General features: G+C 42.3%; 1 protein-coding gene across 49 annotated transcripts in view; it reads right to left on the minus strand.

The window, feature by feature from the left end:
* Nucleotides 1-27,962, minus strand: part of MAP2 (microtubule associated protein 2) — a 221,026-nt gene that overhangs the window by 22,201 nt on the left and 170,863 nt on the right. For 21 of the 49 annotated variants that reach the window (XM_033064520.2, XM_033064522.2, XM_033064517.2 and 18 more), the window contains 7 exons: nucleotides 26,279-26,392; nucleotides 24,038-24,115; nucleotides 17,919-18,143; nucleotides 8,973-12,731; nucleotides 8,519-8,725; nucleotides 7,984-8,118; nucleotides 3,864-3,925 (listed from right to left, as the gene is read on the minus strand). In XM_033064520.2, the coding sequence (XP_032920411.1) occupies nucleotides 3,864-3,925; nucleotides 7,984-8,118; nucleotides 8,519-8,725; nucleotides 8,973-12,731; nucleotides 17,919-18,143; nucleotides 24,038-24,115; nucleotides 26,279-26,392 (4,580 nt within the window). The remainder of the gene's footprint in view (nucleotides 1-3,863; nucleotides 3,926-7,983; nucleotides 8,119-8,518; nucleotides 8,726-8,972; nucleotides 12,732-17,918; nucleotides 18,144-24,037; nucleotides 24,116-26,278; nucleotides 26,393-27,962) is intronic. The other 28 variants (XM_033064545.2, XM_033064534.2, XM_033064540.2 and 25 more) reach the window with 19 other exon arrangements.

A 27,962-nucleotide genomic window follows, 5' to 3' on the forward strand; every position in this document is an offset into this window, starting at 1 on the left:
CCGCCCCGCGCGGGGGCGGCCCCGAAGCCGGCGGGGAGGCCCCGATACCGGCGGGTCCGCCCCGCGCGGGGGCGGCCCCGATGCCGGCGGGGGCGGCCCCGATACCGGCGGGTCCGCCCCGCGCGGGGGCGGCCCCGATGCCGGCGGGGGCGGCCCCGAAGCCGGCGGGTCCGCCCCGCGCGGGGGCGGCCCCGAAGCCGGTGGGGAGGCCCCGATACCGGCGGGTCCGCCCCGCGCGGGGGCGGCCCCGAAGCCGGCGGGGAGGCCCCGATACCGGCGGGTCCGCCCCGCGCGGGGGCGGCCCCGATGCCGGCGGGGGCGGCCCCGATACCGGCGGGTCCGCCCCGCGCGGGGGGCGGCCCCGATGCCGGCGGGGGCGGCCCCGATACCGGCGGGTCCGCCCCGCGCGGGGGCGGCCCCGATGCCGGCGGGGGCGGCCCCGATACCGGCGGGCTCTCACTTCCGGGGTGGCAAATGTTGCAACTTTGTAGATCAGATAAGGCGCACCGGACTATAAGGCGCACTTCCGGTTTTGGGGGGAGATTTTAGTCAAAAGGGTGCGCCTTATAGTCGTGAAATTACTGTAATAAATTTATACTGGCACTATGGAGTCCTGGGATGAGGAAAGTCATGTATGGTTCAAAGGATGACACGGTATGTTGTAGTGTACAAATACTTGTTTGATACCAAATAATGACAATATCCCATTGAAAGAACAATTAAACACCAACAGGACAGACAAAAAAATCTATGTTAATACCTAGGAGCACCTTACTGCTTTACAAAAAGGAATCTCCTTGAAACAGAATAGGGCTACTTGCTTAAGAACTATTTTTTTCTTCCACAGGTATAACTGATATAACAAAGAGCAATTAAACAGGTGTTACCTTGGTAGTTCTGATTTTCTCTCTATTCATGAAATTACACATAGGAGCAATCCCAATGGGCCTGTAATTCTGGGATTTGCACTGAACTTTAGCATTGAACTTGGCATTTGATCTTAATTGATTACCTGGACTTTCCTAGTATTCAGAAAAGGTACATGAGTTGCTTTTAATGTGCCTTGTTAGAAAATGAGAAAAGAATGGGCTGTCCAGCTCTGACAGGCCTCTGGCTTAGGCTGTATACTCAGCCTATGGAAAAGTTAGGGTGGTGTGCTGAATGTCATCCATGACACCACCCCATGATTAAGAGGTGCAGAACTGTGTAACAAGCAATTCCAGTCCTACAATACAGCTGAGAGGAGTTCTGCTGGGTGTCATCCTCCAGAACAAGGAGCAAGACAGTAAATTAGGATGGAAGTGCTTTACTAACAGGAACATATTCCCATAATGAGTTTTGCAATATATTTATGCCTCTTTCTTTTTAAATACTTATTTTACTGTCTGAGAACAAACAGAAGAAAATTAGTGAATAATTATTTTACACAGAAACTACAGAATATGTGTTTCTGTCAAATCAAAGGCTCTTCCAGACTTTGACTGGTATGTCATAGTTCAGTTTATGGGTTGCATCCATTTGTGAAACTTTGGATCCTGTTTAGAAATCCATGAAGATATTTATTGATGCTGAAACTCTATAGAAGCAGGTATCTGTGTTGGGTGGTCCCAAGAAGCAGGCATTCTGCAAGCACCTTTCACCTGGTTTTCTGAACTAGAGATAGAACTAAGCACACATTGCTTGAGGCCCAAATCTTCATTCTGTGGTTTTCACCATTTTCAATTTGCATGGAAGAAATTACCCCTATAATGAGACTGAAAAACTCTTACAGATTAAGGTTCTAATCACAGTGCAAATGCTTTTTACTCATATTGCTCAGTGTCCTCTGTGACTACATGGACAACACTGAGATCTGTCAATGGAACAGGTGGGGGAAAGGCATGACCTTGAGTTACTGCTTTGATTATCACCGTCTAGAGTCCCACCATGTTATTTAGGTAACAAGGCACTTTTTAGCATCAGTAATAGCAGCAGAATCTGTGCAAAGCTGGTTGAGCAAAAAAAGAAACCATGTCTCAATCCCTGCAGGAAAACTCAGATTCTGTTAGCAATATCTGACCTCTGACCTATGTTTTAATTTAAGCTGCTGGGAGGGTCAGCTGTCCAGAGGACAAAGATCTATGTAACTCTCACTGAAACTCAGGGATCACTGAAGTGGGGATGCAGAACCCTCATTTTATTTCATGGTGCTCCTAACACATGGCACAGGTTTTCATCACCTCACTGTGAACTGCAGGTACTCAGCTGCTTCCAGCAGATGGAACTGTTTAGCTTTTCCTGAACTTGTCCTGTGTAAACTGCAGTCTGAACATCAATAACAAAACTGACCAGGCTGGATGATCTAACATTACCAGTGGAGAGGAAAAGGCTGCACTTGAAGGACATAAAAGCTGAAAACCACAAAGAAACAAAACAACAAATATAGGGAGAGAGCTTTATAAAAGCAGAGGCAAAAGCAAGGCACAGAAGAGAAAATGTCCAAGAGGTGTGTGTGTGTGGCAACCAGAGAGGCAAGGCAACAGGTAAAGTAAGCAGGGGACAGCTTTGTGATCTGTGCAGTAACATAAGGGGCAGGAATATGAAAGGTATACAGACAGATAATTTCACAGAATGATTTTGCAGTGCTTGTACTACAGCACTCCATAAAAACTGAACATGGACAAGTATTGGCTTCCCTTGTGCAAGTGTTGATGGTCTGTCAAAAAAAGACAGTAATAAAACATGCTCAGACTCAGCCCAGAAACCTGCCCCTATCTTACTCACTGTACTTGTAAAGAAGCTCTAATAGTTTCCCAGGTATGAGCTGGAATGGGTCAGACCTGAAAAACCATGGTTCCTCCAAAGCCTCCAATGGATGATACTGCACTCAGCACTACCAGTTTTTTATGATTCATAAACAAGGTGTAGCATTTCATGAGCTTTTTGCTCCCCAAAGAATTGAGAGTCTGGTTTAACAACTGAAAGAAATCACCCATGGAATATACCAGGAAATATATTAGAAAATTCAGAGAAATTCTAAATTGTTAATGATGGGGGATAGTCCTGCTCAGGGCCAACAGTTGGACTCAATGATCCTGATGGATCCCTTACAATTCAACATGTTCTATGATTTTATGACAATGCCACATATTCTATAATTCTGTGACAACAACGACAAAGTTCTGTGCTGCAGATGGGAATTTGCATGTGTCACTGTCATGGAAAAAATAATTGCATAGGGGAGAGTGAATGGAGGTTGGTTTCCTGGGGATTTTGGAGGGATGGGACAGAAACAGTGCATGGTCAGCAAGGAGCAAGGCAGACACAGGAAGCAGAGAAGGCTGTAGAGCAGCTGAAAGCAAGGGCAAGGCAGGGTTGTTATCTGACAGATTATAACACACAGAGTGGCCCAGGGAGTGGCCATACTGAAAGCATTAAATCACATGTAAATTCTGCTGGCCAGTAACTCCTACGCAGGCATGGCCCCTGCAGAACACGGGGCTATGGAATGGGGCACCAGGAGACATCCAGCATTCCTGGGGGAGGGATTCTGCCTGCACTGCAGTCAATCTAGGTGGCAATTCAAGTTGGGTGCTGCAGGAAGGGCCAAGATATGCAGCTTATCCCACTGAATGGCCTGGCTCAAAATGCTAACCGTCTGTGTGCCCTCTAGGGATCTGCAGACTGTCACCATCTACCACTTGAGACTAGACCTCAAAGGTTATTCAGGAAAGGTGGTTTTAATTATCCTTTTAAATGAATAATGAATATGATGAACAAATTTTAAATGGAACACACAATTACTCACTGAATTAACACAAAAAAGATGTGAAATAAGGGCAAAAGGAGATTGTAAAGATGAACAATAAGATGATTTTACTCACTGAGAGTTTTTCCTTTGCTTGTTTAAATACAGCAGGAGCCTGGTTTGTTTCACCACCTGCTGCTGAGAAATCCAAAAAAAGACTTGATAGTTAAAGACAATAATAATAAGCATTTCCATTTAGTACACTTGTTAAACCAACTAAATGCTTTGAAACTACTGTGCAAAGCAAATACTTTGTGGATTACCCTCAGTGAACCGTACGCAGACATTTACTTGCCTGAAAAAATTTCTGCATTCATCTTACTTGAGGTAAAATGGTATTCCATGTGTTTTGAACAAAATGAAATTTTGTATTCATGTTCCCAAAAGTCTATAAACTAAAAGAAGAAAGTTCCAGAAATAGCTGACAAATGTAAGAGTTTCTGGTCAATCCTCAGACAACTTAGCGTCCTGATTTTCAGGACTGTCCTTAAAAATCAGGCTCCTTTAAATCATCCACAAATTAAAATTTTAAGAGAGGCCTCTATAGTCACCACTTTCAAAAATATTAGCCAACATTCATAATGGAAAGAGAGAGATTCACTGTTGAATTATCATCCTAATGTGTCAACAAGGTCAGCGTGTCATGGTCAACTAGGCTCTCAAGAATTTACAAATTCAGGGTTTATCTGGACATCAAGAATGTTAATTCATTATTGCATTTATATGATACAACATGGTTTGAGGTAAGAACCTTCTCTTGGACTTCAAATCCATGCACACTGGTTTTTGGATGGGGAAGCTTTTTTGGAAAGCAGGTTATTAGCTTCCTCAGAAGTGATGTGCCACTTAACACCTAGACGTGAAATCTTCTGGCACCTGTGCCAAGATGCCCCTGGTAAAAGCAGAAGTAGGGCAGCAATCACAAATCACAACCTTCTGCTATAAACCCAATTATTTTCCAACTCTAAAACGAACCCTAATTCCTCATACAGGTTAATTTTCTCTTTTCTAATGCAGCTTCTAGGCATGATGGCGTTATCCCTGATTTTCTGTTGCACTACCTGCTCTACTCTAAGGTGTAGGAGAGAGAACTTGTGAGGAGGAAAAGAATATGTAACTGTATACTTCAGTTCTGAATTTTTAAGAGAGGTAAGTACAGCAGAGCCTTCCAGTGTCACACTTTACCATAGCTGTTACTGCTGTTTCCGGGCTGGTTTCCATCTCTTCCAGATAACCATAAACAGCTTCTCTGCTCCTTCCCTTGGCATTCAACCCTAACCAGTCACCACTGTGAGGTGCAAATAAAGCTGTGTCACTTGTGCCAATGAGCCTGGCAACAACCACAACTTCTCCACCTGAACACAAGATTTCTACAGGCCCTGCTGTTGGCTTCAATACATAACAAATGTGTTTCAGCTCAGGGGGTGACCCCAGAATTGAAAACAAGAAACAGAAGCATATCATTGTCCTGGCCTTGCCTCCAAAAGCACTCCTCTGAAAACACAACTGCAATAGCATCTCACACCCACCAACAAAACACAGGCCAGGCTGGGGGTTTTACTCATGGAGCTACACTAGTCAAGGCAAAGACTTCCCTACTCTCTCATCAGTTTCTTTTTGCAATTTCTTTTCCAATGGCAAGAACAAGTCTCTCAAACAACAGTCCCTGCCTCATGGATATGGTGCTGTAAGTTACTGGTATTTGCCAGTGCTTACCAGTGATGTGGGGATTTTTTTTCAGGTATTGAGGGGCATTAGGGGAAAGGGCCATTGTGCAAAACATAAAAGCAAATATTAACTTCTTTTGTAGACATCTGTATCTTATGACTGGACATATTACATTTTGAAGTCATGATAAATGCAGTGTGGAGATTCTAACTGCAACTCACTCAAAGCTCTGTAGACTACACTGCCAAGAACTTTTGGGGGACTTCATTACCCAGGCATCACTAAAGCTGACAAGATCACTCCAAACAGGATGCACTGACAGTCAAAACTGGCTTCAAGAAAAGGTGCTATATTTCACATAAAAAGAAAATGGGAGAGAGACAATGTCCCTCTAGATTCCATATCCTGGAGAGTCCTGGATGTCACATTCAAGCTCAGGGATATGTAAATTAACAAGTGACCACCAGCACTGCAGTCTTTCTTATGGTCTCCCCCCATGTCCCATCAGGAAGTACAAAAATGGGAGATGGAAGAAAATAAGGCACACTGTAATTTTTCCAGCCACAATGAGTGTGCTGAAACATTCTATAAAATATTTCTGAGCACTTCCTGGCATGGTTCTAGCTCATCTACTTTAGAGCTCCAAGTTCAAATCCCGTTTCTGAAAGTTTTATGATCAATCTGGGTCCATCATTTTGGTTGCCCTTTACCTCAGGACTTAAATAAGGGAGGACTTAAGTAAGGGAGGTAATTTTTGTATTCTATTTCTCACCTTGACTAATACATCTGCTTACTATGTATTGCAGTGAGAGAGAAAAACACCTCTGAGATTTGCCAAGGCAGGACATGTTTCAGGCACAGGGCAGATTTCCTCATCCATGCCCACTGGTATGACTCAGTTCTCTTTGGGATCCTACAGGTCAGAAGAGTTCAGAGGAGGCAGTGCTACTGCACCTGAGGGCATGACAGCACTGACCACACAGCTGTAGAAGTGTAGGTGAAGTTGAGAACACTACAAAGCCAGTGCCTTCCCCCCACCCATGTCCACAGCTTATTGAAACCCCTGGGGTTTTTGAAAGAACATGTGGATTGTGGGTTGTAACTTCTGAGTTATCAAGCTGCGCTTCAGCAAGAGGTAGCAAGGAAAAATGTTTTAACTATTTTTAAAAATTCCTCCCTCTTGGGTAGTTCTGGTTCAGAGTGCAAGTTAGGACAGCCCAGAAGCTGCAAACTGAGGAAGAGCCATCATTGCAACAGAGAGGGGACTGAAGCAGCCTTTCCTTTCCTGGTTCCATTTCTCCTGAGAAGGGGAAGTAAAAGGATGAGATTCTGACAGGAGCAAGGGGATGGGATTGTTAGTTCTGGTGTCCTAATGGAACACAGCCAGGATACAATCCACACCTCATAGAGCAGAGGCATGATGCTAAAGCTGCTCTAATGGAAGCATCCTCTTCCTGCCTTTTCACTGCTCAGACCTCCCTGCTGGGGCTGGGCTACATTCACAACAGGAGAGACTGGTGCAAAACTGCAGGGCAATGACTGCTCAGGGACACTTTTAGTACTGCTTGGTTTAACCATATGATGGGTAATGAATCTTCCTGGTCATTTCTAGGTTGTGAGAAGATGCCTATGCACTTCTGCATTGCTGTGCATGGCTCTTCTCTTATTAGCCCTAGTTCCAACAACCAGAGCACGTGGCTACGTTACATGACAGAAAACCTGGCCCCTTTTAGCAGTTTGGTTTTTTTTAAGATCACAATGAAAATCAAGATGCTCATCCTTCCACTTTGAACTCACAGGAACCATGAATAATATGTGAAAATGCTGGAAGAGTTATTTTGGTCTTCTAAATAATGATACACCTATGAAGTCGTAACAGGAATCATTTCTTTCTTCCTTTCATCTTCCTCTACCAAATATTAAGATTTTTGCTTGGAATGCATTTTGCAGTGTGAGCCCAGATTTCTTCTCTCTCAGCTCCATGCTGCATGTGGCTGGATTCTCCCTGTGGATTTTGACTGTACAGCATAAACATCAGTGACAGATTGGGAATTGTCAATGCAGTTAACATCAATAAACAAAATACAAGTCTGAAACACTTCTTATTATGCAAGAGAGTAAAAAAGCAAAATAATGGAAATGCATACCATGGTTTAAGTTGCCAACATTTTCCCACCAGAAAAAAAAAATGCATAACTTAAAATTTAAAAAAAAAAAAAAAAAGATGAGTAGAGATTCCTAGAACACCACACTCTAAGCATGATGCCAAGTTACAACCACAGCACTTGGAGGCCCAAGCAATGACAAGCACACATGATCATGGCCTCCATCAAACAAGCAAACAAATACCAAGAAAGAAAGAATAAAAGAAAAATGATACAAAACACTAAAAAAAGCAATACTGTTTGTGAAGATTGATACTCTTGGAGGAAAAAAAAAAACAGAGAAGCTGCTAGAGCTATGAGATTTACAAAAGAAAAAGTCTATGTTTGCCAGCCACATTGCATAACTGAACAGAACGCAGTCACCTGTCTGCTTCCGTTTAACACAGGAGAGATGAGTTGGTCTAGTATATTTGATAGCAGGTTTTAAAATTATTTTCCTGGAGGGAGAGTGGGCCTGAACTTCAGTTTTTTTAGCAAGTTCAGCTTTCTTATACACTGCTATGGACAAAAAGAACACAGAAACACAGAATCAGAAAAAACCCAGCAAACCATTTTGTATGATCAATACACATCAAGTGTCAGGCCCACTGCCCCACAGCTCCAACCCAACGCATTGCTTCTTCTGAGGGGAACAAATCCTGGTTTGGAAGAGGGGGAGCACTGATGCATTGGCTCAGATGCATTACCCAGTGATCAGTGGGGATGTCTACAAGGAAATAGGACCAGGGGAGCAGTGAGCCTTGGTCATGGCTTCTCACACAATTGTACAACATCTCATAAAAAACCACTACCATTAACGATGTCATGGTACACATAATCCACAACAGAGTAACCAGATAGTATTGTAAAATAGTAAGAAAATTAAAAAAACAAATTGTAATAGGAGTGTGAAATGAACCTTTTTTCCTTCTCACTTCATCTCTGGAGAGTGTGCTAGGTTCCTTTTTAGCTATTTTCCTTTCAGGAGTAGAAATCCTGCCTCTCCCAGTTTTAAAAGGTTTCTCTTTTTTATGCTTATCAAGAGATGATCTTCGCAATTCTCTCTCTGCTTTCTCCTCTTTAGGAACAGTCTCTAACTGTTCAGTCATGATGCTCCTATCATCATCTGTAGGATCAGAGCAAATTACAACAACAAACAAAAGATTAGTAACAAATGTTAACAGTACTTCAGAGGAGCGGGGAAAAATAGTTGATGACACAGCAGATGATTAATTTTTTAAAAGCAAACTATTTTTACCATTTCTCTGAAACATGCTGGGATTACTGTTATAACTGCAATAATTTTGCTTTTCAATCATTAGGATTTGGAAGCAAAAATATTCAATAGACAAAACAGAAAGGATAATGCACACCTTGAGTGTCTGCCCAGAGACTGTCTGTGTCCATGATGGAGTCATCAATTGTTGTTTCATCTTTGTAATCATCACACGTCTCTGTTTTGTAGTTAGTGAGCAGGATTTCTTCTCTCTGGGGCGAAGCAGGAGCCTCTCGGGAGCCTTCCTTGGGCTCAACTTCCACTTCTTCAACATCCAGCTCCTCTTCAGCCTGGGAGTCTCCTGTTTCAATGTCCTCCTGCTGAGTAGCAGCAAAGCGCACACTGTGAGAAGCAGATTCACCCTCATCAACTGTTGTCTGCACCACTGTGATAAAGTCATCCTCCACTGTCACCACTGACTCAATAATGCCTTTCAGCTCAGGCACTGCTTCTGGGCTACCCTTGGCTCCCATTTCTTCTGCAGCAGGCTTGCCAAATTCGGGGGGCATTTCTGATACGAGATGCTCTTTATCCTCTTCTTTTGCTTCTTGTCCTGCTTCCACCTCTTCTTCCTCATATTCTTCCCCTTTCGAGGCCCCAGCTGCCAGTTCACATGGCAGCAGCTTTTGGGTTTCCATAGGTTTCACAGCTGTATCAGGAGTCTCTTCAGCTCCTTCAGTAAGTTGTGGTATGCTCTCCATCTGAATCTCAGCAGGCTCCTCCCGGAGAGGCTCAGCTTTTGGAAAGAGGAGCTCTACAGAAGTCTCCTTAGCTGGTAACTGTGTAGGCATCTCTTCCCCAGACATGGCAGGTTTTGGATGTTCTGCTTTGGTATCCTCTGCTTTCACAGATTCTCCATTCAAACTTTCTTGGGTTTGATCATGCTCTCCACTAGATTCATAAGATTCCTCCTTATCAACTGCCTCTTGATGTACCAGATCTGGCTTAGGTACTTTTTCCTTAATTTCTGTCTCTGACAGTTTGGTGCTGTCCTTCACATAACTAGGCTCGGTCTTGGAAAGCAGATCTGCATCCTTTGCTTCTCTGGAGAAGACAGTCTCCTCTTTCTGCTGAGTGTCTTTGGGTTCAGGTTCTGCTTTTTTAAGAGAGGTTTTGTCCATCCCTAAAGGAAGTGAAACAGCCTCACTAATTTTACTTTCTAACTTACTCTGATATTCTTGGTCAGCTCTCCTTGCAGCTACCTCCATATCGTGCTTAATAGCATTGTAATCTGGTTTAACTGGAGCTTCTATCTCAGCTATTTCAGGAACAACACTGAGAGTCTTCTCCTTCTCCATCAACAAACAAACAGAATCCTTTTCTATTGCTAGCTCTGAAGCAGAAATTCTGTCATACATTGTTTCAGCAGGTAAATGAGCTTTACTAGCCATACTTTCTTCCTTCCTTTCTAACACTGCCTCAGCTCTTGTCTTCTCTGGTTCTGCTCCTTTAATGGGACAGACCTCTTTAGAGTCAACTTGTTCTTCACTTTTTTCCAGCACAGTATCCAGTTTCTCTTTTTTCTCCTCCTCAAAGTCCCTCACTAGAATGGACTCACCATGCTGACCTAAGTCTTTTTCACTGAGGAAGTCTTCTTTTGATTTTTCAGCAGCTGCCAGCTTCACTTCTATTAAGGACAAGTCAGGAGCAAGGCCACGTCTCAGTTTTTCATCTGTGCCTTCGTAGAAGGGACAGGTTTCACTTGTTAAATTCTCACTGTCCTGAACTGGAGAAGGGAGTGGTACTGTGTACTTATTGAAAACACAGTAGCCCAAGTCTTCCAGCTGACTTTCAGCTTTTAGAATGACGTGGTTTTCGTTTGTCACAGGTGGCAGAGCTGTGCTGCTGTCTTCCACCACAGTGTCAGAAGGAACTGGCTTCTTCTGTGCCACCTCAGCATCTGCACTCACAGAGGCTAATCTAGATCTCGTCCCTGCCAAGTCTAACATTTCAGGCAGGTCAGGAGCCAGGACAGCCCCATTTTTGTAGTAATCTTTGGCCTGGAAAGATGGTTCAGCCAAGGTCTCAGGCTGGACTTTTTCTTCTACCGTTACTTTTTCTTCTTCTATGTGCTCATCTTCTTCTCTACTCTCAATGGGGAAGCAGGGGGCCTTCTCCAGTGCTGGTGTGGTTGCTGGCAAGTAGTCATCACCTTCATCCATACTTCCACTAGTGTTAGTTAGAATATCTGAAGCAAGGGGAGAGAGATCATGTGCACGACCAAAACTAAATCCTAGGGCTATTGAATCCAGACAGGACATGGGCAAGTTAATGGACATACTTCTCTGTTCAATTGCAGATCTCCCCCCAAGTCCCAGGCTCCTGCTCAGAGTTAGGTCATCTTTATTTTTACTGTGAAGTTCTCTCTTATCCCCATAGACTTTGGGGTCAATAGTGAACATTCTTTCTGTTGGAGAACTCGGTTCTTCAGATGAGTCTGGCACATAGCTCTGAGCCAGGGTACTGTACCCCATCTCACGATGCTGCTGACTGAATTCTTCCTCTTCCTCCCCTTCTTCATCTTCAGGTATTAGACGACCTCTCTGATAGGGTTCATATTTACTCTCTTTAGTGTCACTCAGCTCATAGTAATCACTGCTTTGTTTCAGACCATCTGCTTTGAAGGCTTCCTCTTTCAGAGCAGAGGTTTCAAAATACTTGGACATTCCTGACTGATCCTCCTCTTCTTTTATTTGATGAGCAGTTGAAACACTTGTCTTATTCTCCTCAGTATCTTTTTTAACATCTTTCTCTTGAGAAGCTTCAAGAGTAGGAGTCTTCTCAGTGGTTAAACATGGTGCCTCAGGAGCTTTCTCTGTTTCTCTGGATAACTGAGTGGTATCAGGGTGCTCTACTTTTTTCTCAGGGATCAGTTCATGGCTTAACTTAGCTGAGGGTACCTGTGTGCTTTGCTGCGCTTCCGTCTTCACATCTGCTGCTGCTGAGAGCCCACTTTGGTCCGTTTCTTTTTCTGCTTTGAGAGCATCAGGTGACTTTTTAGCTTCACCATCCTTTTGAAAGTCTGTTTTCTCTAGGGAAAGTGTCTTAACTTCTGATTTTGTGGTAATTTTACTATCATCTAATATTCGAGCCTCTCCTTTATCAAAGAAGTCATACCTTTCTTCCTCATCACTCTCATCCTTAGTCATGTCCTTTTCCTCTCCCCATGGAGGGATTTTTGGGGTGCTTGGAGTTTTCAATCCATCTACAGTGACTGCTGAGATTTCTGGTAGAGAAAATGTCCTGTCTCTGTGGATCTGTTCATCTTTACTGAGATCTTTGGCAAACAGTTGGTCAGCAAGATCCTGACATATTTTGAAACTGTCTTTGAGTGAAAGCTCCTGGGGGAGAGCAGGAAATGGGCCTGAAAGAAGTTCAATTTTGGCTGCTTCTGCCTTGGGTTCTGGTAGCAATAGAAAACTTTCACCATGGCTGATGGCACCACCGTGGATATCTTTGAGGTTGTCTTGAAATTTGCTAGCCATGACTTGGTCAGCTGATGAGGGCACACCTGCAGTCCTCTCTTCAGGCAGCTGAGATAAGTGCTCTTGCTCTTGAGCTGCAGCAGGCTTAGCAGCAGGTTCTGCAAAACTGGCTTCCCCTTTCTTCTGTGAATCAGCCTTCAAGATCCATTCTGATGGAGGTGAAAGAATTTTTTCTTTGTCTTTGCTCTCTGAATCCTTTTTATCTGCAGCCTCTGTTTTTGCTGACTGTGGGACTAAGGCATCATATTTAGGTTGCTCAACAGTCTTACTGTCTTTCCCAGATTCACGCTGCTTTGTGTCTAATGGTTCTGCTGCAAAAGGGCATGTGCCCTCCTGGACACGGAATTCCATCTTCGTGGCTGCAAGTAAATCTGAAGTAGTTTGTTTGGGTTTTATAGCAAAATTATTTAAAGCACTTACAGGCAGGCAGTCATGTTGCTTACAACATTTTGGTATGAATGATGGAATGGAAAGGGAGGAAGATATGAGCATGCAGCAAGGCATCCACCTAGAAATCTGCTTTAAAGTATTAAATACTAGTTTCCTATCAATATATAAGGTTTTATAAGGAAAATGTGAGTTGTAAACATATAAATGTGAGCACTGAAATGAGATGATTTCATGTATATTCTTTGTCTTCATGATTTGTATACAACAGCAAACCCACAAATAACCTCATCAGAAGCTTGCTGCACTCTGTAGCTTATGTTAGTTTAGTCTGCAACCTTAAAGGAATCAATAGTACCTTTGTGTGCTGCTGATATTTAAAGCATAGATACACTTCTATGCATATTTATATATTTTTCTTCTACATGCAGCCTAGAGATAATGCCTGCAAAGGGTCTTGCAAGTTCCAGAAGAGGCTGGTTTTTTAACTGTACCAGCTTACAACACTCACTCTTTGTCCAATGACCAAAATCTCACTGCTGTCACCAAACCAGCATGTAGAAATCATCAACAGACCTATTAATACTCCCAGACCTTGAAGGTCTGGTCTTCAAAAGGGCCAGTCACCTACAGCTGTAGCTGAAGTCAAATAATACTTGGCATGTTTCTGTGACTCTAGATCAGGCCCTAATTAATTTAATTTGAAACTAAAAAGGCTACTGTTATACTCTGCCACTTTATTTTCAGAGTAATAATACCTTGTTAAGCTTTTTTTAATACCCACTCTGTTAATCATTACTAGCTTGATCTTTTTTTAATGTCTTGTGGAAGATAATGAGTCCTATGGCATTTAAATCTTCCTATAATGGAAAATATGAAGAGAAAGACTGGAGAATGTGGCATACCTTTCTGCACTAATCTGTAAAATAGTTTTTAGGTGTTTTTTCTAAAGCTTGTTACAACTAGCATTGGGCCAACTCTGAATTTCCATGGAGCTATCTTTTTGCTTTGATGAATCTGTTTTTAGAACAATTAGTATCAAAGTATGTTAATACAGAGTCAAAAAAGCAACTGCCATTCTAAAATCTACAGGTAACCAAACCAGAAATCTACATCTACAGTAATTTTGCTGCTTTCTATTTTTACATTTGGTGACTGACTTGCAATCCCCATGAAGCATAAAGCATGGCCATTGGGCTGATGTCACTGAAATGAAATAGCTAGATACTGCTCTTCTCCATGTATTCTGCTATCCAATGGCATCAAAGCATATTTTGACTGCCAGAGGAATTCAGTGTACTTCAGCTGCATCATTTAGAACACAAGCCTCCTAAATGCAGCATTTCTTAGCCAGGTAGGGAGTGGGTACATCACTACTCCACACAAGGTGTCTTTGCACCTTGTTCCACTGGCTGAAGAGAAATAGCATTAAAAGAAAAACACTGAAGCCTAGTTCTTGGGTATGGAAAGACGACTGCGGTAAATATTTTGTTCAGAGATTAAGTCTAAACTTCACCCAGTCTTAACCTTCACTTTGAAGGTAAACATCCCAGTGGAAGTGATGGAGATTTTGCCTAAGAAGGGCACTCCAGCAGGGTTAAACATTTGTAGTAAGGTGACACACACAAAAAATAAGAGTTCTGGCAATGATTGAGGAGGGGTGGATTGCAATGGATGACAAGGGTATGATATAAGAAGCAATAGCTTTAAGGAAGCTAAACCAGAATGCACTGAAGCACACACATAAAAACCAAACCAACCAAACAAAAAACCTGCACACTGCAAATGAAAACATTTCTGCAATTTAAGCATCTTTATGTCATAGTCAAAGGCGGCAAATCTGCTGTTTGAAAGAAATGCAGATGAACCTCTGCACCAAAAAGAAAAAAAAGTACATAGATTAGCAATGTGACTGGCAAACACATCTGAGATGGGGAAAAAAGGCTTACACAGAGGAATAAGCTTAGCTGCAAAGCATATTTTATCATGGCAAAGTAAAAAACTCAGGAATCAGCCCAGCGGTGGGAACCCATGTTGTCATACAGCACCTACACAATCATATTATCCACTACACAGTAACAAGAGCAGTCATACTAATAAATGGGAAAAACAGAAAATGAAGCAAGGCTTGGAAAGCACTGGAGAAAGCTGGAGAAGGACTTGCTGGCAGCCAACACATGCAAACCTAGGGAGGACACGCCTTCCTCAGCCAAGGAAGGGGGTGTGTCTTTCAGCAGTGCTCCCACCACAAAGGTCACACTCTCTCTGCTGGATGCCACACTTGGCACTTTGGCTTCATGACACACTGGACCAGAATCCCAGTGACCCTCACAGGGGCACTCTGCCTGGTCCAAAGGCCTAAGGGGCCTCTGCTCTTTCCCCACTTGCTTTGCAGGCAGAGCAGCAGGTTTCACTTCCACAGCCATCGGACTCTTTACTGGTTCTTCTTCTTGGGGATGGAAAAAACAGGTGACATCAACACCAACAGTAACCACCAAGCCCACAGCTGAGCAGGATTGCTTTTACATAACCCTTTCAGGACTGCATTTACATAACCCTTTCAGCTCAATATTTTCGATTTAAGTCTGTAAAGGACTGCCAGTATCCAGCTCATTTCAGCCACCAAGGAATTGAATTTCCCTTAGGGGAAAAAAACAAACCAAAACCCTGCCTCCCCCAGACAAGCATGTTTATGCTGTAAGATGAGAGCTGAAAGTGTTTTACAGGCAAACCTCTCCCAAGGATGACACTGGGCCAAACAGTCATTGGAAATGGAGATGGAATGGAATGATGGATGGCTCTGACAACACTAATGCATCAATAAGCTCAAAGTACACTGACATTTTCTAATAAATGTGCTGCTTAGTCCAGTACAAGACATTCAGCTGAGGTGGAGGAAGGTATCAGGCATTGATTTCTTTCCACTGACCTTGATAACACAGACTGCTGAATGCCAGCAAGTCAACCTATTGTATGAATCCTGGATTTAGCAAAATACTGAGAACTTTCACGAACAGGCCTTATGCATGGCTAGTAATTAATGGTTTTTGCAAGGTATCTGCCAAGATTCCTACACTGAATGGATTTATAAACTATTTGTCCCTTGCACTGTCTGGCATCTGAAATCTGTATGTGAAAATCACTATTTTAACTGAGGACCTTTCATTGTCTTTGCTGTTTCCCCACTTATCCCCAGGCTCCTCATCATCAATTAAGTCAAAGAAACCAATGAATGCAATATAACTATTTGTTCATCCAAATTTCTAAAACATGTCACTCAGTCTACAGGCTGTTAGGTTCAGTATAGTAGAATCAAGAACAGTCTTTGCTTGTGCCATGGCAGAAGAATTACTAGAAAAATCTCCATTCCAGGCTTGTACTCTTGCCACTGCTACTCAAGACAAAAAATTACTGTGCGCTGTTAGTATTCCCTCTGGTAAAAAGTTAGGATTAAGTGTGAATCCCTTGATTCAGCAACATACTCAATGAGCTGACCAGCAGCCATGCTGCAGGCAGGCCTGATGACATCCCTGAGTTTAAAATGTGTCTCATAATGAAGTACTTGGCTGAATCAGGTCTAGAAAAAATCAGTTTCAAATCTGGAAGTGGCTATAATCAGCCTCTTGGAATTGCAAGGGCTCTGTTCTTCTCCTGAGATTGGCCCAGTGAAAACCAGTGAAAATCAATCATCTGTTTCAGCTACGGCCTTAAAAAAGTGATTTAAGGAACATTTAAGGCTGAGAAAGTATCACTGTGTAAAGAAAAACAAATTATTAATAACATAAAATAGTTAAGGTTAGATACTGTATCTTAAATGAACAGAAGCCAGAAGATTCAGAATCAGACCTGGACCAACGCCTGAGCATTGTAGAAATACTTACTTGCACTACACTTGCATGGGCAGAGTGTAAAAGCAGCTTTGCAGGACAACAGGTCTCCAGCTACAAAAGATCCTGACTTGAATCACTTGCTTTACTTTTCTTTTTTCTGGTTTTATGTACTTTTATAGCTGCACCCCTCTCAATTAAAAAATGCTAAGGAAAGCCTCTTTTTTCTCCCCCACATAGATGTCCTGAGAGCTTACACTTTTACCAGAGGCAGATGATATGTGAAAAGGAAGCTGCCCATGAACTAATCAGGCTGTTATGTACAGCTATAGGCACACAGCTAAAGTAAGGCTACCCCTGTGATTTTTCCATCTCCCTACCTTTGGTTAGACATGCTGACATGAACATTCTTCAATTACCAGTGCTGATCTCCTACTGATGCTGTTACAGAATTAGGCTTTCCTTCTGTAATTATCCTGTTAATTCTGAACAACTCTGCTTTCCTTAAAATGAACCATTGACCAGTTCCAGGAAGACAGCTCCATCCTCCTGGGATACAAACCTTTAGAGGATCTGGTACTATTTTTTAATTCAGCTTCCAAGACTGAGTGCTGTGAAATGAAACATCATCTATTTCACCTTTGAGAAGTCAGCTGTTCTGTTCGTCACTGAAAAAAGATTTCCTTCATTTTACTTTTACATAGCCCCTACTGACAAAATCCTACTTTACTGATGTGCTCAGGTCATAGAAACAGGAGGTACAGAGAGGCTTTCTTTCCCCCCATGTTTGCAGTCAGTTGGCACAATGCAAATAGAGTGTGTCCACAAAACAACTGGAAATCAAACATGACCCAACATGGCCTGAAATTACCTGTGTACACCTGTGTAAAACTTATTTCACCTGCTGGAGAATTAAAGTTCTTCCAGGGCTATCTTTGGTATAGACATATTTTTCCCCCTTTGTGTAAACAACTACTTACTTTCAGTAGCAATATTTTGGCCTACTCTGCATACTGTTCTTGGCAGTGTTTCCCTGGCACAAAGAACAAATTAGTTTCCAGTTCTTTTAACTTGCTGCTCCTTTCACTTCTGCTATAAGCCAGGCCTGAAGAACAAGAGCCCTGATTTAAGTGGGAACCACAGTTACACTGACCCCAGAGCTGCTCATGCTGCAGCTTTTCCTAGACATGGAGAGACTCTTGGAGGGGTGTCACTTCCATCTGGGGAGAAAATCCAGCTAGGTTTCCCTCCCCAGAAGGCAGCAATCCCAGGCACATAAAGAATGGAATGGATGGCAGGTGAGTGGAGGGGAAGAGGAACCAAATGGGACCATGCTCAGTTCACCTTCATCATGGCCCAACAAGACCTCTGTGCTCTTCACTGTGGCACTGGGGTGTGTACTAGGGCCAGTCCACTCTGAGCTGAACAAAGGGTGTTCATAGTACTCCTCATCCGAATTGCAGGGCTCCTCCTGGGGCACAGACACTGAAATGGAGGGGGCCAGGTGCCTACGCCACTGCCTGCTGGGGCACTGCTGGAGCAGCCCCACCTTATCCTCCGCCCCTGCATCTACAAACAGACACACAGACAAAGGCTGCAGGACAGACAGACAGACAGACAGACACAGGAAAAATAAACCAGGATGGACACATGCTTTAGCAGCACCAGCCATGTCATGCTGGAGGGGATGACACCAGCCAGGCTATGGGTTAATGCAGGATGGAGGAATGAGGCAGTTGTGCATTTTAACACATGGACCATGTACCTGGATCTTTCTACTGGTTTTACCAACATCAGAAACCAGTCCTAGGAATTAATTTCAAAACTACACACTAACTTAGAACACATGCTGTGCACAAACCTCACAACTCACACTATATCTATATGTATTATACACCTGACTGAACTAAAAACCTCTGAAGTGTTCTGACACAGTTGTATTCCATGTAGTCATCAGATTTAGTACTCAAAAGTGTAAAATTAAAAAAGTTCTTTAATTAAAAAAGAAAACCAGCTCAGATTTTGGCCAGTTGTGGCTTTATTTTTAATTGTTTCAGAATTCCCACTTTTCTTTTCCCTATAAATAAAAAGCATTTAAACAACAAAAAACCCCTTCTCCAAACATTTAGCTACCTTTTTTTTTTCCCTGATAAAGGCCACAAATTGCTGCTCACAGCAGTCTCTGTTAGTCCTATATTTTATGCTGTTGTGTCATGTTTCCATGGGTGAACTAGCTCCCACCTCGGTGATTGCTAATGCTTTGGAATGACAAGTTTATTTCCATCACTGTAGCCTTGCAGAAAATCACATTAGCAGGACTACACCAGCTACTGACAAGTACAGGGAGGGGTAGTTTGTTTTTGCAAGACAAAGAAAAATAACAGTACCCAGTGAAAATGCCTGGTCTACCCCTCATCCCTACAAGCCTAGAGGGGAGACTTGGGAACTCCTGTAGGCTGAGTCCTCTCATCACAAATAGCACTATGAAAATCTAAACATCTAGTGCTAGAGAAAAGATGTTTAAGTCCATTTTCAGTGTATGACAACTGGTAGTTTGATGAACGCTGATTCACAGGGTGCCTTAAGCAGCTGCAGCTCTTCCACTGGATTTCCAGCTTCAAGTACAAGTCCATACTTTGTATCCCTGGTCTCTCTAAAGGCAATTTTAACTCACAGGATTTCCCCCAGAGTCTCCAAAACTTTCACTCTTAGATCCAAAACACTAAGTCAGAAAGCAATGCTTTAACACAGGCAGTGTTAACAGATCTCATTGTGAGATGCCAAAACAAGATGGCTCAGGAGTGTTACCCTAACTGTGCATTGCCCAAGCCTTGGAAACAATCTTGATCCAAAACAATCCCATTTATAAGAGTTCTAAGGTGCTTTCTGGCAAACAACAGTAAGTTTTAAGCTTCTTTCTACAGTGACAAAACAACCTCTGTGTCTTTACAAAAAGCTCCGCTGCTTCCTCGAGTAACTGGATCAAGTGTCCTGTAATGTCATGGCATGGATTTCTTCTTCCTGGGGAAGGATTGCTGTAGGAGAAACCCATTCAGGCTCAATCACCTCCCAAAAGGAAGTAAAAGTAGTAAGGAATATCAATATTAGCAACTTCTATATGGATCACAGCCCTGCAAAAGAAAGATGACCCATGTTTAAGACTGGTGCCAGCGCTGAGGCTGGCTGGGACACAAAGACCACACATGGAACTCAGTCAGGAGAACTGTATTCAGAGTTTCCTTCAGGGAACAAAGAGCACCCAGTAGTTTGGCTGCTTCTCTTCTGTAGTGGAATCCAACCCCCATATTCAGGGGTTTATGCAATATTAAAAGAGGCAGGTGGAAGGATAACCTGGCAAGCCACTTCTGCCAAGCAGGAAGCTCTGCAGAGCACTGCAATAGGAAATGCTAAGCACAGTGTTGTGCCCAAGCTTCCCATTTTTCCCTACTACTTCAGAGCCAGAAGCAAGGTTGCAGGAAATCATCTCAATCTACTTGCAGTGCAGAACCTGTGGATTTCTTATCCAGAAGAAATCAGAAATTTCCAGAAACATTTGCAAAATTCTCTAACAGATTTGAGGGGGCTCAGAGTTTGCAAAAGTCAAATTACAGGAGGTGAGGTCACAGAGATACCAGGAATCAACTCAGTCCTAAATCCAAGAAGGTTCCAAACTTCAACTCCCCCTTCTCTGCAGGGTGCCTTTGCACCAGCCCAGGAATTACTGAAGACAAGAGCTGAATGAGCAGAAGCACTTGCCACCTCTTCAGCTGGAGCTGGGACAACATGAAGAAAAGAAGGGAAGGTTGATAGGGTCAAGAAACTGAACACAGGAGAGGAGGTTCTCCTTCCAGCTATGCATCAACAAGAGTGAAGGTAAAATCCCAGGACTTTACACCATTGCAAACAAGGCTGAAAATCTCTTCTTCATAGGCTCTGAACAGATTTTAGGCAGGAAAACAGAGGCCTTGCCTCTGTTCCTTAAAACTGCAGGAACTGACAGCAGTAAAAACGCTTAATACATGCTATTGGGATGGTCCAAAATCACCAGGAGTGCAAAGCCTGGGACTGGTTGGGGCTGTTACATCTGTGGCTATTTTACAGATTTACACTGGTTTTATATCAATTTGAATAAAGATATTTTCAGAATTAATGCAGATAATTTCATTAACAGGATAATGATGTCTTCTAAGGAGGGTATGCCTTTATTTCAGCAACAAGAAAAATCCTTTGTTATTATAGTCCCTTCTAATCTTTTCAATTTCAAAGCATGGGAAAATCCCTAATGCATTTTAAGTTCAAGATTAAAATCACTTCTCACAAAGGCTAATTCTGCTTTACTTTCCTTGTATATTTTGAGAATGCCTTTCAAGAAGCAATTTTCACCATCCACAGACCCATTTTCATATAACACTTGATTCTTTTTAGTTTACAAAACATTCTGATTTGATATATAAAGGCTAACTGCCTTATTTCAAAGTGGAACACAGTCCATCAGAGGCACCTTTCTATCCTGTAATGTTTAAATTTTTCTTACATGAAGACATTTTTGACCATCATCAAAAGGCTCAGAACACAAAAGAAATGCCAAGAAATTAGAGTATTATGTCAGTCCTGCATGACCAGATACAACTGATAAAAGGATTAGAGGGTGCTAGGGAGAATTTCATTTCCTGAACAAAATTATGTTATTATAGTTTAAATAAATATAATAATTTCAATAAGGCAAATCAGTTCTCTTACCTTTTGCAGCAGTAAAAAGGGACAGGTTCATTTGAATGTTTTCCTGCAGCCAAATCAAAGAAACCTACATCCAACCGACTCCTCTCATGAAATAAACTTGACCCACAAACCTCTCTGTCTTTCCTACCTCTTTTTTTTTTCTTTTAATTTGTGTTTGCTGCATGGCTGGCCACATCCACCTTTGTCAGTCTACAACAGTGATTTCCTTCCTACACTGACTGAAGAAGTCTCTTGGATTCAAAGCAATGTGGCACACACTGACAAGTGCATTAGGAAAAGCTTCTAGGAGAAGGGGAAAAAAAGGTCTGAGGCAGATACACCAAGTGCTCACCTTTTTTGTTCAATAAATTAATAAAAGTATTTTACTGAGCAGAAAGACAGACAATGTAAAGATGCATGAGGATGGATAGCCAGATGGTATAGGGAACTGGAGATTTAAACAAGTACAGTAAAACTGGGTCAAACCCCACTGAGGCAAACTCTTCTGAATGGGAACTTTGCCTGAATAAAATTGACAGGTCTGGCTCACTCAGGTCAGCAAAAACTGAACTTACCCACAGAAAATAAGGACTGTATCTTCTAATACAGAACAGAGCACAAGATTTTTACTACCATTTTTACTACACTGAACTGACAACCCTGATATTTTGGTAAAAAGCATCAGAATAAATTTCTGGTGAAATTATTTCCAAGTTCTTTCTGTGTGAGCTCCTGTTTGAGAGCCAGACATAACCAAGAAGCTTCCAGCACAGTTCATTAAAGACTCAGGACACCACTTGTATCCATACTTCCCTTACAAACCAGCCATTGTCTCTTAAACATGAAGCACTGAATCAAAATCTTCCATGTTGTGGAAAAGTCCCTTTTGACTAATGTTAAAGAAAACAATTTGAAAGTTATTAAAACCCATGACATTGTGAAAATCATCTAAAAATCCTCCAAACACTGTCCTGGGTCCTTGTAACCACCTCTGCAGGGTAAGTGCTATTATATTAGTTCAATTCTACATACAAGGAAAGAGAAAACCAACAATGTTAAGGGACTTGCTGAGTCATTTGCACAGCTGGGAATTGCAGTCTGGCAGTGGGTAATAATCTCAAGTTGCAGAGTGTTTTGCCACCTTCCTGTGCTACTGCAACTAGCAAAATGCTTTCCATTTGCTATGGGGACCATCTACAATCTCCTGTCAATTAACTAATAGAAATACTTTATAAAATCCTAAAATACATGCAATTATGCAGCTGATACAAGCAGCACACAAAGCCAAACCTAAACCTGAGGCTAATGGAAGAGCCTTGATATTGGCCTGAAGCAGAAGAACAAGGTCTTTACTGTGATGTGAAAAAATCAAAAAGTATACACAGGAATAGTCAAGTGAATTATATATTAAAAATAGTGATAAAGACCTGGTAACAATTCTACAAACCTTTGCTAATGCTTTACCAGTTCTCTTTTCAGTTATTAATTTTGATGGCCATTACCTCTGTGTGATGAGTCTAGGAACTGTTGTATTATTTTTTAAACACACAACAGGCAGGTTTTTTTTTTTAAATAACAACGATCAACTATTCCAGTTCTTTATAACTGTTACTAACCACACCAAATTGGCCCTTCCAGTAGAGCAGACTGACAAATGTTGTTGTTAACCCAGCCTGTAATTTGTGTCAAAAATGAGTGCATGATGGAACATGCCTAATTGCGGTGTCCCCATAAACTGAGTCAGAGTAAGCTAGCATGTGAAATAGCAAAATTCATAGAGGCTCTGTGTTAAAATACCAACAAAGTTTGTTCAGCAGATGATAGGAAATTATTTTCATGCACTTATGCAACAGAAAGAAAGTGAAAACGCTGAAAGAAACGCTGGACACAGAAAAATGTCACTGACATGGCAGAGCTCAACTGACAGCTCCCTGGAGATTCTGAACCCAAATCCTTCCTTCTTATCCCCATGATGCAGCTCAATTTGAACACCCTGCTGTCTCCCTATCCTGCTGGCCTTGATGCAGCAGTCGTCTTCTGTTGAACAAAGCATTCCTGCACACGCCTACACTGCGGCAGCTTCACTGGGATTTAGGCCTCTGCTTAACATTAAGCCAGCACTTCAGTTCTTTGCTGGAAGAGATTTCAGCAGGAGGAAAATGCAGTGATCACAGGCTACTGAAACTGAATTCTTGTGCAGAACAGAACAGAAATTTGCTTTGTAAGACTAGAATGTGACTGCTGCACTTTGTGTACAGAACTTCCAATACATGCAGGCACTGGAGCGTGAATTACAGGTCAAGGGCCAAAGAAATGATCCAGCTCTGAATCTCCTTGCTTTCATGCATTTAAGATTGCAAACCAAAAGGCAATGGTAATTTTAAAAATGCAGCCAAACACATATCAAGAAATAAAAGATGACCTATACTTAGTCGTAGTTTTGGTATGGATCACACTGGAGCAGCAGACACCTTGGCTCATATTGCATACAATAGACAAAAAAGTGAGCAACACTATTTCTTTTTCTTCAGCATGGATGTACTTGGCATATCCCTCAGTTACCTTTGTGCACATGTCTACCTCATCCATGCACTGCAGCTGGTTTGCAGATGGGGAGTTATCGCTGAGAATGCCTGATCTTTTCACATGAGAACTATCTCCATTTTCTGATTCCCCCATCCTTCAGACTCATGTCTCACTCCTCTGCTGACAGCTCTGCACTGCAATGTCCAGGAGACCCTTACCTTCCTCCAGAACTCCAGTCTGCTCAGAAGCTGGTGATGGAGGTGGGGAAGGAGGCAGGTTGGCTGACTCTTCAACTGCTAGAAATCAAACAGTGAAAATGAGATACAGTCATTAATTCCAGGAAGACCAATACATGATATAAGCTGCAGTCAGCCTGTTCTGCCCAGATGAGGAATTATCTGATGGGAACTCATGCCTGCCAGACTTTTAGGCAGGCTCTTGCAGAATACATGGACTTTTGAAATTAAAATAGAAGGATTTATTCTTCTGTTCTTGATTTGTTTTCTAATGGTATGGATTATTAACAAAATTCTGGTTTTAGAGTACAATATAAAAAGCAAATACAAGATACTGTTTTAAATCAGTATTGCCTCTTAAAAATCATTCAGTCACCCAAGGCAACCACAGAAAAGCATATGAGCACAGAGGTATTATAAATTCACACCAGTTATCAGAAACTGGCCCTTTAATCCACCTTGAGTACATGAAAAACTCAATTCTGCACACATTTTTTTCTTCTGCTGAGTTCAAAGTTAATCACAGAACACATGCAAATATTCCTTGTCTAAAAGATATCAGCACAGGGAACTTATATCAGCTTTGACATAACAGTGATTCAGCTGAGCAAGGTACAGTGAAAACTTAGATGCACTTGGACTGGGATTTGCATTCATTCCCAGTCATGAGACCAGATGCTGAAAACAAATGATTTTTTTTTCAATTACTGCACTTCAAGCATGATGGAATCCTAAACAAGCTTCTTAAATGAACTCAACATAACCTCTGCATTTGATCTCATACCAATCACTTTGAGAGGTTTTTTTTCTTTAAAAACAGATCCACTCCTGGGGCTTAACCAGTGTTTTAAAAAAACAAACCCAAACAAATCTGTTTTAACAGGTCTGTCTTATCAACAGCACCTTCCAACACTCAGATCTCAGTTTACTGTTCAGGGCATCTTCCCAGGCCACTTTCAAACCCCAGCAGAATTTTCCAGGCTTCCTCCTATTGATTTCAATGTGATTTGGTGAAGACCATATGTGGCTTGTCCTTAAGATATGCTGTCCAGGGACAGAGTATTTATAAACCCACACAATGCATCTGACCACAGGAACTGTAACACCAACAGTTGTTAACTGAAGACATACTTCTCCCAATGTCTTTTAAATTACTTATCTGACTAGATGGAACTGAATACCCATTTTACCTCTCCCAGGCCTGAGTGATTTGGAGAATTGGGGTCTTCCATGTAAAACTGAGTCTCTGCAAAGAAGGGAATTACCAAGCAACACATCCCCCTGCTGCAGTTCTAGGTTAGTTCAATAAAACAAAAACCGTGGGAACCAAATTTCCAACAAATATTCTATATTACTCATTGACTTTCATTCCTAGGCAAGAGCCAAGCACCACACCAAAGCAGACAGATTACCTGTGGGGAAAACACTGCAGGCATTGTTTTGATTTAATCACAATGAACATGCACTCAGCAGAATCCATCCCAGGACAGGCTTCCTTACCTCAAGATGGAGTGTGTCCTTTCTCTGGCCTTTGGTGTACATGTTTTTGAGCTACTGCAGAAGTTTTCTGGCAAGGAGCAAGCACTTTAGGTACAAATGGTTGTATACCTACCTTATTTTATAGTTACAACACACACACACACGTGTATTTCAGAGATATTACACGAGGGAGGATGGAGACACAGCATGGACCAGTGGCATTGTTACCCTTTCCAATTGCTTTTACCACGTCACTCCTTGTTCCACAATCTGCCCTCACTCTGCCTGGTGCTCTCAGCCTGCTGTGCCCCACTCCTTTCTGCTTCCTGGAGGTGCTCCCCCCCTCCATCTATTTGAGCAGCTACCACTTGACCAGCAAAACCTCACTTTCTTTTTATATATCAATCTACTTTTTGCTCTTCAGACATGAATCCTTCGTGTTGTACATGGCTGAACACAAACAGTCCCAACCAACACGATGACAAGCCCTACCACCAAATACACTCAGGGCTGGAGTCAGAAACAAGCTGGAGAACTGCTGTTAGAGCAAACAGGGAATGAGATAGCCACCAAGAATACAAGGATCCTGCCATAATCCTGTGGTTCCAGCATTTATCCAATGGTGCCTGTGGTTTACCCACAACCATAACCAATGTGAGTACACAGCTGGAACTGCATTTTTTAATATACATACAGACATTTGCAGACACAAGGATACCTGGAACATTCTTTGTCTCATTTTACCTAAAGGTAGTGATCCAGGCTGATCTTTGTGCTGGGCTTCTTTTTCCTGTTCACCTTTCAGGACTGCTACAGCTTCAGCTGTTACTACTTGTACTATCCTTGCAGACACTTCTTCTGTGGCAGTAGCAAAGTCAGAAAAAAAGAAAGAAAAGCACGCTAATCAGAATGGTGTTTTAAAATCACAACGATTAGCTCAAACAATAAAAAAAACAGAGGCTGACAATCCATTTTTTAAAGGCAATAATTTTTTCCTGAAATATAAAGAAAGCATTAAAAATAAAAGAGAAGGACCAGATATTCCAAAGGTTTCAGTGGAAAATGACAAGTATTTATAAAAATCAGCAGCTTGCTCTAAGCAAGATGCACAAAGTATCATTATGAAATGTTCTTTCTATTAGGGACAACATGCAACAACTGCAATATTTTAAGATTATCTTCTATTAAATGTCTAAAAAATTGTTTTGCAAACAGGGGTAGAATGGGCAGCCTGAGTCATGTAATTTCTTGACATTTAATATACGAAGTTAGCTGCATTCCAACATGCCCTTTGGATGCTAATTCCTCCTCAGCAGCACACAGTATGCATTAAAGGCACTTCCCAAACAGCCGTCTATGCTGATGAGGGACTTGAAGGGCCAAATAACATTTCTGCATGATTAAAATCAATACTTCATCTTCCTCACCCCTTTTTAGACTGCCACACAAAGTTTTATTTAAACAGTAGGTCTGAGTACCATGCAGAGAATAAGATATTTTTGGTGGAATGGGTTCCTTGCTGCTGGCCCCTAACATGCTCTGTGCATGAAGCTGACTCAGGCACTGCATGCTTGACATGGCTGGGTGCCACAGAACCCACACTTTGCTCTTCCCCACTGCCTGCAAGTGTAGCACACCTGAAGGGCTGAGGAACCGCTTGCTCTGGTGAGCAGAAAGTAGTAACAGGAGTGAATTTTTCCCAAATAAGAAACTGTCTCAGCTCGACTCCAGACCCACTCAAAGGTGCAATGAAATACCATCAGGCACACAGCTGGATGGGGAAGCAACCAGAGAAGTTTCCTCCCCTCTGGAAGTTCAGGTACCTTTGATGTAACAAATCAAGAACTTAAGGGCTGCTCCAGCAGAATTCAGAGAGCAAAGAATGTGTGGTTCTTATCTGAAGATAAGTCTGCTCTCCCTTAGCCATTAATCAATATATTTCTCTCTCTCAGCCAAACTCAGTGGAAATAAACCCCTTTCCTCTCCAGCTATATGCAAGTGCTGTCTGAGAGCTGTTTCCAATAGAGATGGAGCTGACCCCTGGGGAAGGCCACAAGCTGCACAGTCACAACCCACCAGCTGCACAGCTGGGCACACCTGGGAACAGAGCAAAACTTCACTGCTCCTCCAGACTTTTGTAGAGACAAGTTTGTAATGGCAGATGTCAATACAACCTGCTCCCGCCAGAGCCCCCATTAATCACCATCCTGAGGGCAGGCATAAAAGCTCTGCTCACCCATTACTGCATCCTTCGGGCAAGAACTGGCTGGGAAGGGCAAGTATGTTTAAATCAATGCCCTACATGTAACTTCACAGCAACCACTCTGACAAGGCACTGTCCATTAGATTAATAAGGGTTTATTTTCACAGTTACTCTTCCAGAATTCCCTTGTTCTTTTAATGTAAAGCTATTTCTCTTCATTTGTCC

The sequence above is a fragment of the Catharus ustulatus genome, chromosome 7 (assembly GCF_009819885.2).
Source record: "Catharus ustulatus isolate bCatUst1 chromosome 7, bCatUst1.pri.v2, whole genome shotgun sequence".
Classification (NCBI taxonomy): domain Eukaryota; kingdom Metazoa; phylum Chordata; class Aves; order Passeriformes; family Turdidae; genus Catharus; species Catharus ustulatus.